Genomic DNA, 16,506 nt, shown 5'->3' on the forward strand with positions numbered 1-16,506 from the left:
AGCTTCTTTGTGCATCACAATAAGCATCCGTGTGAAACACAACAGTGGAACCAATGTTTAACAGCAGAGAAATGAAGGAAACAAAGCTTTGATTCAGAAGAATTGTGGTTGAATGATTTTTTGGATCACTTTAAGTCAATTAATTGGTTGCAGCTCTGCTTATAATGGGTGAATACTGATTTATCACACCTAATGAATGAGCCTGGAGAGAAAGAGCTCCACCCTCTGCATATCCACGTATCTATTTTACATACATGGACTTTTCTTTTTTTCTTCTACCTTGTGAATGGACTCTTGTGTACTCATACTCTGGCTGACTGTAACCTTTGAACCACCATGTTCATAAGTTGTTATTGTGCATTGTTGTAAAAAAAAAAAAAAAAAAAAAAAAATGGAAACAAAATCAATAAACACCTTGGTTAAAAAAAAAGAAGCTGTAGCTGGTTGTAGCTTCTAATATACAGTCTTGGGCCAAAATGTGAAATTCTGTGAATGAACTAAAGAATGGGTTTTATTCAAAAGGAATGTTTGTCTCAGATCTACCACATTTACCTCAAAACAGTGTCTGTACATGACAATACATTCACTTTACAGGTTCTATCAGTGGAACATTTATAAATCTATTATATAAACATGAGCTAACCACTACTTTTGTCATTTGTTTTCTAATTCATCTTTTTAAAGAATGTAAGGTTTAGCACATTTATTAGTCACTTTTCCATTGACCCTCAAACTGCGCGAATATAACTTATGCATAAAAATGTATCTAATGGAAAGACAACGATTTCACCAAAACTCTCGTTTTTTGATTAAAAGTTTTTGCCCTGCAAGAGGTGGTTTTTCGGGCGTAGATCAAATGGTATATCATGCAAAACTACAATGGAAAGACCTTTTTCCACAACTAGAGTCACATGAATTAAAAAAAATGGATGTTGACAGATGTTGCAACAAGCGAAGAAGAGTTTTAAAAGAAACATGGCTCGGTATGTGTGGACACACCAAGAAACTGAATCATTTTTTAATTTAGTACGGGATAGAGGGGTAATATATAATAATAATTAATATATCTGTAGATCAACACAATATTTACGTTCTTTGCCATGTTTTTGGAATGACTTCTTGCGATAATACATAAACAAATCATTGCATTTGTGATTCAATGGAAAAACCGACATTACGCACTTCTGTTTTTTGACATTTAGTAAATATCAGTAAAGTTTTGCACAGATGTCCAATGGAAAAGTGACTAATGTCTGAAGCAGATATTTTCCAAGAAATTGTAGTACAGTGTATTTTAAATGAAAGCTATTGCACAGAGGCTGTTAGCATTATTAACAGCTGAATTACAGCACACACAGTGAAGGTTTTGCAGGTTTCAATCTCATAACTAATATGATGAGCTGAAGATTAAATAAGACCATATGTAGGAATGCTTTTCTTTCCATAGTTTTGATAAGATAAACATTAAGAAGAAGAAAATGTGGATGAATTCTTGAACTGAAGCAGATACTGCAGTATCAGGGTTTTTAAGGCGATGACAGTTTAAGTTCCACCCCCTCCTTCCAATACACACTGAACACTTTCTGCATGAGAAGGAACACAAGCCAAGGGGAAGAGAATTGAACCCCTAATTTTAGTAATTACAGTGTCACGTGCTTCCCTTATTGACTTTGCACACTCTGTACAAAAACAGCTTTGTATGAGTCATGAAAATGAGTTACTGAGGACAAAAATGAGAGTATTCTATCCTCCCTACTGTTACTTCACTTCTAAACCACAGTTTCACAGTAGCATCCACTTGGTGTTGATTCTAACTCAACGTATTTATTCAACATCATGACCATGAAACAAACTCCTCAGATGGATTTCAAGTCCAACTGACTGAGTTTCTCACTTTACATTTGTCAGAGACCTGTGTTAAACCTGTGAGCACATTACTGCAAAATACAGGGGAATATGTCTAATGTGCATAATATTCTAATAAACAAACACACCAGATGATAAAAGGATTAGTGTGTATGAAGTTTTATCAGGACTACTGTATTGACACAGTAGAGATGCTATCACAGACAGATCTGAACAAAACAAAAAAACTAATAATGCTGTCAAAATATGTTAAATAAAAAAGCTGAATGTATTTTATTCCTCTCTTTTTCATATATTTGAAGTCTGCACTGTTTAATGTCAGTCGTATTGTTAAACTGTGTTTCTGTTGATCTGTGTCAAATCAATCACTACATTTACATACTAATTATTCCCCTTTTATTCTGAACGTGACAATACGTTTTGTTCAGCTCATGTAAACAACAAATTCCATTTGAATATTTCAAATTAGGCCTGATTCTAGGTAGCTGTATTTCGATAAAATTACAGTGAACTTTTGTAAAACTGCAAAAGAGAAAAAAAAAAAAGTGTTTGAATTATGTTCCTTTTCATGAATGGGTTTGAAGTGATTCAGTTATGATGCATAAGGTCATCAGAAGGTGGCGCTATAGCTTATATTACACCGGACAGTAATAAACACAAAGAAGCAGCTCATTCTGTCTTTGGATAAACGGTAGGTGTTTCTACTTCAGCTGTGTCCTCCTGTTTTATGGAAACACCATTTCCCATTAACCACATTAACTCTTTTTTTCAAAAAATCCTAAACCACCTCAAGCAAATACACTGATACTATTTTTTTAAATCAGGATCTTTTTTTTTTTATTTCCATAACTATTTTCTAATGTAAAACTTCCAAATATACATTAAATATATTTATGGATACACACTTTTTCCAAATAACACATGTAGGATATGCTGATTACTGTGGTTACTTATTACTACAGACATGTTTACAGCACATTTATTATATTCCTGTCATCTGTGGTTTGTACCACAGTTTAGACATATGGCCTCTTGTTGGTTTATGGTCAGTTCTGTACATTGGACAAATACAACCAACCAACAGTTTTCCATTTCTTAAAATGACAAACAACATACTATCAATCCCTGTCAAAAAATAATGGTAACATACACAGAAATATCAGATAAACAATCATTTCCATTAACCATTTATGCACAGATAAGCAGTTCACTGTAGATATTGTGTATTTGGACTAAAAGTAAGAACCCATATATGTTATACAAGTAAATAGTCACTGTTACAAATGTGTACTGACTGTATGGGGATCCTTCTGAGCTAAAAATACACCAGTCAACCTCCCAACCATGCTACAAATAATGTTTTTACTTTTTACTGTAATTAGCCAACAATCAGCCAACGAAGGGATATTGTAATTGTTTTGTCTGTCTGTCCATTCAATGATGTAATTGCATTATCTAATATTATTATTTTATACTGTGGATGCATCTTAGCATGGAGCAGAAGCCTACTGAAAATAAGTGACCTTGACCTACTTTTTCAAGGTCAAATGGAGACATGTCCTTCAATGACATAATCGCATTATCTGAAGAATGCATTTAGATTTCTGCACCAAATTTACACAAAGACAATCTAATGTAAATTATAGGGCAGTAACTTTCAACAGAACCATACACTATATTTGGCCAAAGGGGATTAAAAGTTTGCAGCACGTTATGATCCAAATTTTAAAATGACAAACAACATACTAGGCCATCAATCCCTGTCAAAATACTAGAGACATAAACAGAAATATCTGATAAACAATCATTTCAATGAACCATTTATGCACAGACAAGCAGTTCACTGGAGATATTGTGTTTCTGGACTAAAGGTAAAAACCCATATATGTTGTACATGTAAATAGTCACTGTTACAAATGTGTACTGACTGCATGAGGATCCTTCTGAGCTAAAAATACACCAGTCAACCTCTCAACCATGCTATAAATAATGTTTTTACTTTTTACTGTAATTATTTTGTCATCTCTCAATCTGTCTGTCCATTCAAAGACATAATCACCTTATCTGAAGAATGCACTGACATATCTGCACCAAATTTATACTGTGGATGCATCTTCACATGGAGCAGAAGAATATTGAAAATATATGACCTTAACCTACTTTTTCAAGGTCAAATGGCATCAAATGGAGACATGCCCACCACATTTATACCATGTATACACATCTTGGCATGGCTTGGTTTATTGGGGTGATAAGTTTGCTTGTGCAGTTAAAATATCTGAGTAATTTCAAATATAAATATGTATGTAATAAGTTTTACAAAAAGACAATCTAATTTAAATTTTGGGGCATGAACTTTGAACAGAATCTGACGCTGTATTTGGCCGAGGAATATTAAAAGTGCGCAGCACCTTATGTTATAATAGTAGAATAAGGATATTGCCTGTTTTTAAATCTCTTCTTAAAACCCACCTGTTCTCCTTAGCCTTTTAACACTCTTGCAATGGTGACATTTTGTTTGTGTTTTTATATTTTAACTTGTTTTATTTATTTGATTTTATTGATTTTAATGCTTTTATTAATTTTTATTGTGCTTTTAGTCTTCTGTACAGCACTTTGGTCCACTGGTTGTTTTAAAGTGCTTTATAAATAAAGTTGGATTGGATTGGATTGGATTGGATTGGATTGGATTAAAGTAATATGCTGCATGATAGTGACAGATGACAGATGTACATGAGAGCAGATGTAGCTTGTTTATTTTGGTAATGGTATAAAAAAAAACCCACAAGTTAAAACCACTTTGGTAGAGTCCCTGTTGAAGACTCAGTCTACAGAACACATGTTCTCTTGTTCTCTTCTTTGAATATTTTTCATGGGCTTTGAGTAGATCGTTAAACACACAGTATGTTATTTCTGCCACTAGGGGTCTGTGAAACAAAGCAGTAATACAAGTTTGATGACTAGTGAAGTAACATGGCATCATGAGAGTTGTTATTTTCACCACCTCTGTCAGTGAAAATCTATCTGACATTAGCCTTCATACTGTTAAATGCTAACTTCGCATTCAATGAGTCATCTCATTTGTTTGTACGAGCCACTGATCACACAAAATACTAAACTAGGTTACAAAAGCTCAAAGTTGCATATAATGATTCCATGACAAAACTGTTTAAAAAACTTCGATGAACAAATGCAAGTGAGTTATTTTGTGATGTAGGAGTTAATGTTTTTCAGGCTCTTATGAGAAACTTAATGTACAAATTGATCTGTCGATTGAGCGATTCTCAGAATTCCACCATTATGCTGTTGACAAATCCCAGTCATAGTTCAGTGCGATACCAGTCATCCTTGTGGTGACACTGGTACAACTGTCTTTTATAATATTGGTGATGTTTTGTTTGTGTTTTTAACCTGAGTTTTTTATTTATTTATTTTTATTTGTTGCCTGTTTGTTTTTAAATGGACTCCTGAGTCTGGAAATAATGATGATGATGATGATGATGATGATGATGATGATGATAGCAGTAATTAATTAACCTCACTATTGTATTGCAAACTATGGTTGTTCAGCTGACGGACTGTATTTTACTGAATATTTTATGGACATCAGTTCACAGTGGTGATTTCAGCTGATGATGTTTAGTGTTACTTCTTTGTAAAACATCATATGACACCACTGAATATTGTTGGAAACATTTAATATAATGTACGCACACATTGGATAAGATATATATGCATGTGTAATGATCAAATCATGCTTTATCATTTCTCCTTTGAGACACTCGCATGTGTATATGTTGCATATTGGGTTTTTTTTCAAAGGGTCTTTAGTTACTTACGGACACACTTGTCTCTGCTTTCATAGTAGCCTGGACAGCACTGGTATCTCTTACGGTAGTTTGTCTTCACTGCCTGCCTGTACGCTGTCTTGTAGGTAATCCTAAAAGAAAAACACAGGATGCTCAAACAGGATGGCTCAACCCCCTGATGCCAAAGACAGGAAGTTAAGCCAACAGGAAACAGTCATTTTACTGCTCCTACCTGTGGCGCATGCATCTGTAGGAGGTCCGAGGGTCCGAGCAGGGTTCCTCTCTCACTTGGTCGTAAGGATGGAAGTAGGACTCCTTCACTGAGGTGGTGAAGCTGAAAAGTACATATGCATAGAGTTTTAAACAAGACAGGAAAGGGTCCAAACTCAACTGGGATTAGAAAACATGTAACTACAATCACAGTCTATTCAAAATGTGAAGCAACACTAGAGAAGAGCTCATTTTCGGTATAAGTGCTTCTTTTCTGGTTTCTAAGGCAATCAACTGATGTTAAATCTAGGGGTTCCCGCTGAAGAACATAACAATATAAAAAAAAAAAAAAATAGGACCAATGTCCCTGTATCTCACCGACATGTTCTGTCAAGAATCAGTATACATTTGAATTTGTGAGGTTGTCAGGTTCTGTCAGTAATATAGCAATAATGCTCAATAATAACTACATTGATATCTCTAACCAAGAAATAACACAAAGAACTCTCCAACACAAACCCCATGTAAGCAGGAGCTTTACTTAATACCAGTACAGCTGAGTAAAATTACTCATGACAAGTAAAAGGTTTGTATGAAAAAGACCTAAGTACAGAAGTTTAACAGAAAAGGCAGTTAAAATACATTAATACTGTTAAAAGTGAAGCAGCAATGTCGTTGCAACAAGTTACTGTAGGATCTCCTGTGGGTGGAGCTGGTGCCAACCACTTTTATAACCAGGACAACAGATAAATCTGAGTTCCCATCACAGACTTCTGAGACAGCAAAGAGAAAAAGTTATAATATACTCACCTGTTTTCTGTATTTGGGTTTTTCCTCTAATTATTGACTATTGGGTAGATAGTGGCTGAACATTTGTGGAAATTAAACCATAGACAAAATCATACAATTGAAGGAAAAATGACTAATTAATAGAGGTGTTAAATAGTCACAGATGTAAAAATTAAACCATATTGTCTAATCAATAACAATATGCTGTAAAACACTGCTATATTATCTCATGTGTAAAATCATCCTACAAATAAGTACGTTTAAGTTTACCTCTGTTATATAGTAGAAGGCAGGCAAGGCTAGGCAGGTGTATTTATATAGCACATTTCATGTACAAGACAATTCAAAGTACTTTACATAAAATATTAAAAGCATTACAGCAGAAGCAATAAAAAGTATAGGCATGAGAAAAACAAACAAACAAACAAAAATCAGATAAAAAGATAAAACAGATCAACAGATAAAACAGATAAAAACTTTTAGCTTCAAAGGAACAGTGCAGCTCTGAACTGATGAATAAAAACTCTAAGAAGATAAGAGAAGAATAAAGTTGTGGAAAAGTGAAGTACAAGTGCATCACATTTGGACTTAAGTACTTTGTCTGTGCTCTGTATGAGAAAATATGCTGTACTTAAAACAAGAGCCAGATGTATTTATTCATTAGGTCTCACCTCTCCCACAGGCTGCACACGTTGGGGTCTCTCGGGCTTAAAGAGCAGCTCAGACCAATCAGGAAGCTCAAAAGCAGCAGGACAGCAGAGCTCTGCAGAGTCAGCATGGTCCTGATGGGGAAAAAGAAAAACCAGAGACATTTATATTGACGTACAAAAGCCTAATGAGAAGAATAGGACAGAGTCGGTGGTATTAGAAAACAGCATGGGAGGCAATCACAATGAAAACAGCAGTTAAGAAAAACAGTTCATTTCAGCGGTTTTGTAAAAAAAAAAAAAAATCTGTTTTTTAAAGGCATAGTATGTAATATCAGCTGCATGGGGTCTCAAACAAAACAGAAAAAAATCTGGATCATGAGAGTTACTTTCACCATCATTACTGATAAAAATCCATGTGATTTGGCAATATGTTTAAGTTTTATTGACATTTCTTTGATTCACTCTACAATTTTTTTTTCTAATATGAATGTATGTAATGCTAAGTGTCAGTAAAAGGGATGAGATTCCATTGATTTATATATATATATATATATATATATATATATATATATATTTTTTTTTTTTTTTTTTTTTTTTTTTTTTTTGATTTATTTATTTATTTATTTTTAATTTAATAATTAAATTTTTCATTTGTTTATATATATTTATATCACTGCTACACTTTACATCACTTTTTCACTATATATCACTGCGCTGAAATGTGTAAATACAATCAGAAGTCTTTATTTACAGTATTGTACAGGAAGCTCTTTTAGAGCTAGTTCTTTAGCAAGTGTCTTTTAGAGTATATATACTAACCTTAATATCAACCTGGTTACTAACCCACTGTTTTGTTTTGTTTTGTTTTGTTTTGTTTTGTTTTGTTTTGTTTTGTTTTGTTTTGTTTTGTTTTGTTTTGGTTTGGTTTGGTCTGTCTGTTTTTTGTCTTCTTGTGGTGTATGCAAAGCTGCTGAATACTTGAATTTCCCTCGGGATTAACAAAGTATCTATCTATCTATCTATCTATCTATCTATCTATCTATCTATCTATCTATCTATCTATCTATCTATCTATCTATCTATCTATCTATCTATCTATCTATCTATCTATCTATCTATAAGATTACAGACTTCTTTACATGTGAACATCACAGAGTGCTACTAATATTCACTGTAAGTACAAATATCAACAAAATATCCGTATAGGCCTGGCTGTTTTGATATTTTAATGTGAAGATATTACATTTAGCTGTAACATCAGGTCATTGAGGTGTTGGCCAGTCCAAATGTTTGTGGTACATACTCATTTTTTTGCGGTATTATTGGAACAAATAATTATCTTGGCTCTCTTAAACCCATTAAACAGATTTTCTCTAAGTAACAAACCTGGGTTGCTTCGAAACAGCAGGACGTACACATTTAGTCGTGTGTTATTCTATGGTACTGTGGAAAATGTTGCACACACATATGGGAAGCTACAAAACAGTTTTTATTTACTATAATTAACTATTGTGGCAGAGAGAAAGATGCACTGAAAATGGTTCTGTGTACCTATAAATTGCGGTTCTGAATAAGTATCTGACAATAAAATAGTTCATTAAACGCTCAGCAGAGGTGAGGCAAAAAGCCAGACTACGGAGCTGTAAGTCTGTCTGCTCCATGCTGAGATCCACATCGTCTCAACCGGGTTCATAAAACACAGGCATCAGGAGTCAACTTGACACGACGTGCGATAGATGTGGCAGTGAAGAAGAAAAAGAAGACGATCGAGGGATCAGAGTCAAGAAACGTGACTCCCGGCTTCATCATGACCCCTATCAATCAGAGCTGTAGTGAAGCCTGCACACTCCTCTGCTGTCCCCCTTCCACACTCAGACAACATCTGGATCCCATCAGCCCATCGGCCCTTGAGAGCGCCTCGGCACGGGGACGCTGTTAGGCTCGCAGGGAGCAGAAGGGAGTCGATTCCCCCGTTTTTGGCTTAAAAACTTCTCATGGAAATGGACAGAAGTTCAACGGGTCAGCTGTGTAAGTACACTGGAAGAGGCATCGTGGGAATGAGATGGCATTTCTACTAGAGGGGAGATCTCATGTTGATACAGGATCGGCCTGGCAAAGTCCCTTCTGTTTTCTCAACAAGTCCCTTCTGACAAACGAACTGTAGCACAGCCTCTTCTGTCATCTATGAGTGGCCCTGGGGAGAAGTCTGATACGCTGGGACAGTAACATCCACACCATCAATCAAGATTATCATATTCAGCCAAGCTTTTCATGGAAAAACAGATCAGGTTAAAGATAAGATAAGATAAGATAAGATAAGATAAGATGAGATGAGATGAGATGAGATGAGATGAGATGAGATAAGATAAGATAAGATAAGATAAGATGAGATGAGATGAGATGAGATGAGATGAGATGAGATGAGATGAGATGAGATGAGATGAGATGAGATGAGATGAGATGAGATGAGATGAGATGAGATGAGATAAGATAAGATAAGATAAGATAAGATAAGATAAGATAAGATAAGACAGGCTTTATTGATCCCACTATGGGGAAATTTCTCCGTTGACAGCAGCAAATACAAAAATAAAGTGCAGGAACAGCAAAAAAACAAACAAACAGGAAAATATACACTTACGAAACATAAAATATAAAGAAAAAAAGAAGGATTTCTATACATTTAGATTTGAATTCAAATACTATATACATATTTGCCTCTACAGTGTGGTCCAGGGGGTGGGAGGGGTTGGCCATGATGGACATAATTTATGCGATTTAACCAATTCATTACCAATTAACCCAGTGTTTTTCAACCTTGGGGTCGGGACCCCACGTGGGGTTGCCGGAAATTTCTAGTAATTGATAAAAATAAAAACTTACTGATACACAAATATATGGTGAGTTGACAGAGACAATCACAATCCATAAAAGACATGACAAACTGTGAAGCTGAAACTGAAGCACTGTGGTACTGTTTATCTGTCAAATGTTCATTGTGGTCGGTTTCAGATGCTGCAGCTCTTTCATAATTCATAGTTTGAGTTATTGTTTGTTCAGTATTCATTGTCAGCCTTGTAAATCCAAGCTGGACTGACTGTACATATCCTGACCAAGGAAAATAAAGTTCTCACTTTGTGCAGTAATCTACACCTGGCTTTTGTGCCTCCGTCCATAATAACATACATTATATAGACTAAATGTCGTCTAAAATTAATGTTAATTTGCAACATAGTGTAGCAAACTATTACATGATCAAAAACAAATTAATTTTAGCAAAGAAAAAGTCTCCATTTTGAATGTCTGGGGTCGCCAGAAATTTGAGATGTTAAAATGGGCTCACAAGCCAAAAAAGGTCGGGAACCACTGGATTAACCCATAAAGAGCCGAACATCCACTGGTGACCAAACACATGTACTAATCTATAATGTATAATACCTGTTCATCCATTAATCCTATCAATAAATGTAAATAGTTGGTGTAAAATGCATTTTGTCATCTTGTCATGGTCATCAGATATGACCCATTGGACGTTCAGAGGCTCTGTAGTGTATGTGGAAACACTGTCATCTTCTATAACACTGATTCACCAGTAAAACCCATGGAGTTGGATCAATGACAGTGGATGGAGACACTTGCTTTGTGTTCAGTTAATGATAGATTTTGTTGAAAAAGTCACTTTTTCTTCAGGTTTTTTTTTTTGTTTGTTTGTTTGTTTCTGATATTATAACCCTCAACTTTAATCTGAGCTTTTATGAACATCTACATCATCTGTGAATTAAATATAGGAAAATACATGATGGCAAAATAGAGACAATGATATTATAAAAAATGATGATATATCACTTTAGACAGATTAAATAGAGAGGAGCAATTCATTTGGGAACTGCCACAAAAATAGCTCTGGGTCTTTATGTCTTAATATAGATTCTTTATTGTGAATTCAATAGATGTATTTCATCACAGAGGTGAAAAACAATTCTTTAAAAAATGAATGGAATGTGAAATGCTTAGTGTAGTCTCTGTTAAAGGCCAGGTTCAGCTGGTCATACATAAAACATCTGCACTTCCACATCTGTCCAAAAATCTGAGACAGATGGACAGAATTCCTAGTACATCCTATATTTCTAACCCTATACCTATCAAGTGTATAAATACAGGATTAAAGCACCATTTCTGTCCATTATGAACAAGATAAAATTAAAACACCATCAATAAAAGTTGACCCCGGTTACTGGCAGCTCTTTCCAGCCCAGTGTCAAATGATGTCCTGTTTCTAACCATGTCTCCTTTGTGTAATCCATTTGTGGTGTAAAAAACATATTTCTCTCACTCTTCATGCACATGTTTGCATTTTGAAAACATTATGCTCATTTTCGGGAAATTTTCTGAGACAAGAAAAAGATTTTCCTGTGGCTTGGTGAATAATACATGCCGGTCTTCCTGCCAAGACTAGCGACTCAGTTCCCATTACAGCCACCTACATTAGTATTTCAGAGAAGAATACACTCCTGTGATGGGTTCGGACCTCTATAAACACCTGTGCTATTACCCAGAAGCTCATTGAAAACATTTACAGCAGCATTGACTAGTGGCTGGTTATCACGGCTGGAGATTTGGCATAAATCAGAGCAAATGCACCGACCTTCTGCTTCTGATAAACTTTCCACACTCTACCCATCATCAGGAGTTCATTCACGCGCTGGCACAAAGGCTTAGAAATCAGTGCCACGAAAACAGGACTTTTACAAGAACAGGCATATGGCTTTCATTAAGGCAAGTCATCAACTTCGCCAGCCACTTCATTGGACTGGGGGTAAATATTTTTCATTACCTTCTTTTCATTTTAATTGCGCTTCATTAGAGAAAGGCTTCAAACCGCATGAGAATTCTTAAATGCTGAGAAGGAGAGCAAACAAGCCCACTTAACAAGCACTGATATAGTTGTTTTCATGTCGAGCTTGGTCGCCTGTTTGGGTTACCTTCAGTGGAGTTGGGGGAGGGAGTGGGGGCAGGTAGACATCTGCAGCTCCAGGTGTTAGTGGCATTAGAAAAGAGAGCTTTTAGTTGGAAAAAAAAATACAAAAAATGGAGTGTTTTATACTGGACTCCAATGCTCCAATGATGCTCCTCTAACTGTTGACTGATTCTTCCTCTTTACTCCCTTTTCACCGTACAGTCGTCAACTCCATTACATTTAGCCCTAAGTTATCATTATTTTCTTTGAGCTTTTTCCAGGCTGCAGCTCTGAACTCTTTCACTTAGACAAGCTTGGCTATGAATTGAAAAAAACACTAGTAGCAATGATGTATTAGAACAGTTTTTCCATTCACTTTTGCTGCCTTTAGCTAGAAGCTAACTGGCAGTAATGTATGCACACCTCCACAATTCACAGGCACTGGTCAAAGAGGTAAAAGTCTGGACTGGGATCAGTAAAAAACCACAACAGTAGCTCATGTTTGGTCATATTTGTAATGAATAAAGCAGACAATCTCAACCCGAACAGTGTAACTTTCATGTGGTTCTATAAAGCAGTACAAAAAGGCCAAAATAAAATACCACACACACACACACACACACACACGCACTATCATGCAGGATGTGCACATGAATACACACCACAACCCATAACAGTTTCTAACTCTTCCATGGACCGATCGTGTGTTTTTATGTTTTGAAGACGCACACACACATTAAATGAGTCCCATACGCTGAAAGAAGTTCAGAGAAAGGGGACTATTTTTAGTATCTGAAGACATTTTCTTAATTTGCCTGGCTTTTCTTGACTCATACTGTCAGGATCCAAAGCAGCAGCCCACGCATACATACATAGTACCAACGGAGGAATGCCATAAGCTCCTGAAAGGCCCTGCGATGCTCTTTTTTTTTCCACAACCGCACAGGAGCGTCAGTGAAAACAAAGCCCAAATGAAAACAGATACAGTGGTTTTATATTAATCTCACTAGACACTTGTACCCATGTTATTACCATATCCTGTTTCAATGACGTGCCTTCAGGGCTCATAAGTGCTGACTATAACAGAATAATTCTTATTCGGTTTTCATGCAAGAGAAACCTTTTCCTGACAGACAAGGGATCTACAAGGACTTTTAGTGACAGTCAGGAAGAGGAAATAAAAGTATAGACATTCTGTACTCAAATGGAGGTACAGATAATTATGTAAACAAAACACTATTAATCCTTTATCAGGCAAGTGACTATTTTTGGTAAATTCCGCATACATTAGAAGACAGTGACAGCAACAGTTACAGTGAGTCGACAGTCTCAGGTTCAATGTGGTCTACAGGGTCTGTAAAGTCCACCTCTGCATGAACAGTGAGTGTACCAGCTTTGTTAGGTACCATGAAGTTATGGTACTAATGTAAGGAATGATGTTCAAAGGGATAATGTGGGTGTGGATAGGTGTCTGGATCAGCACTTATGTTGGTCTAATGTTCTAAAAGGGATGGTTTAATGTTTTAAAATACATGTTCCTTTCACCTTACATGTATTTCTCTTGTATTTTTTATATTTACTTCTTGGATTTATTTATCTATTTATTTTTGCCACTTGGTATGGTATGGTATGGTATGGTATGGTATGGTATGGTATGGTATGGTATGGTATGGTATGGTATGGAATGGTATGTCTTTATTTGTACAGGGACAGTGCACAACAATACACTGACCTAGACCAGGGGTGTCAAACTCATTTTAGTTCAGGGGCCACATCCTCCAAATATGATCTGAAGTGGGCCAGACCAGCGAATTAATAACATAATAGTATATCAATAATGCCAACTCCATTTCAGTGTGTTTTATAGTGAAAAAAGTAAAATTACATTATGGAAATGTTTACATCTATAAACTGTCCTTTTAAAAATGTGAATAACATGAACAACCATGAAAAAACTGACATTTATTAAGAAAAATAAGTGTAATTTTACCTATATCTTGCCTCTGCTTATCATTTTGTAAATGTGCATTACAACTTACAGATCACAATGGATCTGAAAATACACAAAATATTTTAGTAACTGGCAGAAAATTTGTAAAATTGCACTTCTCTTAACACATTTCTAGTTTTCTATTTTTTTGTGAAAGGCTAGTTTGTAAATTTACACATTTTCATGTAATTTCACTTTTTTTTTTTTTTTAACACTAAAACAGAGGAAAAATTTGGAATTGTCATTTTTTCTAGGTTTTTATGGTAGTATGTTACTGATCTGACCCACTTCAGACTAAAGTAGGGCTTTATATGGGCCCTAAAGTAAAACGATTGACTGTTAATATCTTGAGTGTAATTTTCTGCATTTCACAAATTCATCCTACGGGCCGGATTGGACCCTTTGGCGGGCTGGTTTTGGTCCCCGGGCCGCATGTTTGACCCCTGTGACCTAGATAGTCAAAGGAAAGATGCTTGGTGCCAGGTTATAGCATAAGTGCTAATTTACACTTAATTTACACCTTATATCTTTACACCACACACTTACAGGTGAGGAACCAAATATGGTAACTTGATTGACCTTGATTTTCTGCATGACAATTGAAAAAAAATGAAAAATTCCACAAAAGTAATAAAGTCTTTTTATATCCTTCAATAACACACTAAAGTTGAAATTTTGAATTTCAGAGTATTTCCATGAGTGCCCTATAAAGGGTTAAAGTGTCTTTTTTACACTTTACTCTAAAAAAGGCACTTTTTTTTTACAAGTACTGAATCAAAAACTTTACAACAGGAAACGTGATAAAAAATAGAAATGCTAAAATATACTCAAACTTTAAGAAAAAACCACATTTTCTACTGGCTTCAGTTTAAAGCTTATCATTTTAATGTAATGTAAATAGAACTAATCCTTTCTAATGTCAAATAAAATACAAACATCTTCAACTTTGCTCCAATTTGCAAATCAGTTCCAAGGCCTGTTTTTTTTTGTACTATACAGTGTTCACCAAGTATCTTTACAATTAAAAACATTTATTACGAAAGCAGTTGATGAGATATATTAATCAGATTTGTTCTATGTACTCAGTGGTTATCAAAGTTTTTCATCACATTGTGGATCATATGCAATCAAATCATTAGCCCATTTTTCTTTAATGAGAGATCAGTTACTGCAAATGTTGACCTTTGACCTTTATGTGTCACCACAACTGGATGACCTTCAACCAACCATCATTTTCCAGGTAGATGGTGCACCACCACACTGGGGACTGCATGTTGGTGGGTTCCTAGATCTAACATTTCCAGACCAGTGGATTGGAAGAAATGGTCCAATTCCCTGGACACTTCATTCACCAGATATCACTGCCTTGGATTTCTTTCTATGGGGTTATATTAAAGACATCATGTATCGAACAAAGACACGAGAGATCAACGACCTGAAGTTAAAGATCACCATTAATGTGTCTGTGATACAGCCGACATGGAAACAAATCCAGTACCGTCTGGATGGGGTTCATGTAACTAATGGTGTCCATATAGAGGTGGATTAAATGAGGAAAAACAAATTCAATATCTACTTTTCATTTTGTTATAATTTCCACAGATTAGTCTATTCATTTAATTTTGTAATAAATTTCTTAAATTGTAAAAAGACTTTATGGACACCCTGTATTGACCCTTTGCACCAACGTCACAGTTATCACATGACTAGGGGTCCAGCGCGATGGTGGACGGCAAAAGCAACACAACAAACAAACGAATGAGCAACGGATTATGGCTACCAGCACTGAAAATAAAGTTTTGGAGTTGTCCTGCAAAGTGACTCACTTTACTGGACGGCACAAAGAATACTATTTGGAGAAGCTAGTGATAGCAGGGCTAGCTACCGACCCATATCTTCTCCCTCCTGATCTAGCAAAATCCTCCAGTCTACTGGAGTTTAATGCACACGATCTGTCCCATTCTGTTCTAAATGGAGTGTCCCCATACACAGGTGCTGATCTAAAAGCATACAAAAGTCTGGATGATACCAGTTCTTAGTCTCGGGTTACATTACCGAGTCGCTGTACTGCGCTCACAGCAGAGGAATGTATCTCATCATGGTAAAGGAAAGATACAGCTAACATTAGCCAGATAGCTGTGTATGTTTTTAACATGTTTCCCCCAGCATGCCATCAAAACTCAAATAGACTGGAACCAAAAGCAGCTCTAATGAGCTAACACTGTAATAATGTTA

General features: G+C 35.7%; 2 protein-coding genes across 2 annotated transcripts in view; one reads left to right on the forward strand and one right to left on the reverse strand.

Moving 5' to 3' along the window:
* LOC115435634 (zinc finger protein 239-like) overlaps window positions 1-16,506 on the forward strand; it is a 695,125-nt gene that overhangs the window by 322,443 nt on the left and 356,176 nt on the right. The window lies entirely within an intron of this gene.
* pear1 (platelet endothelial aggregation receptor 1) overlaps window positions 1-16,506 on the reverse strand; it is a 92,801-nt gene that overhangs the window by 35,870 nt on the left and 40,425 nt on the right. Inside the window, exons 2-4 of the mRNA XM_030158136.1 lie at window positions 7,346-7,456; window positions 5,908-6,009; window positions 5,706-5,806 (exon numbers count right to left, since the gene is read on the reverse strand). Of these exons, the coding sequence (XP_030013996.1) occupies window positions 5,706-5,806; window positions 5,908-6,009; window positions 7,346-7,452 (310 nt within the window). The 5' untranslated portion in view covers window positions 7,453-7,456. The remainder of the gene's footprint in view (window positions 1-5,705; window positions 5,807-5,907; window positions 6,010-7,345; window positions 7,457-16,506) is intronic.

The sequence above is a fragment of the Sphaeramia orbicularis genome, chromosome 16 (assembly GCF_902148855.1).
Source record: "Sphaeramia orbicularis chromosome 16, fSphaOr1.1, whole genome shotgun sequence".
Lineage (NCBI taxonomy): Eukaryota > Metazoa > Chordata > Actinopteri > Kurtiformes > Apogonidae > Sphaeramia > Sphaeramia orbicularis.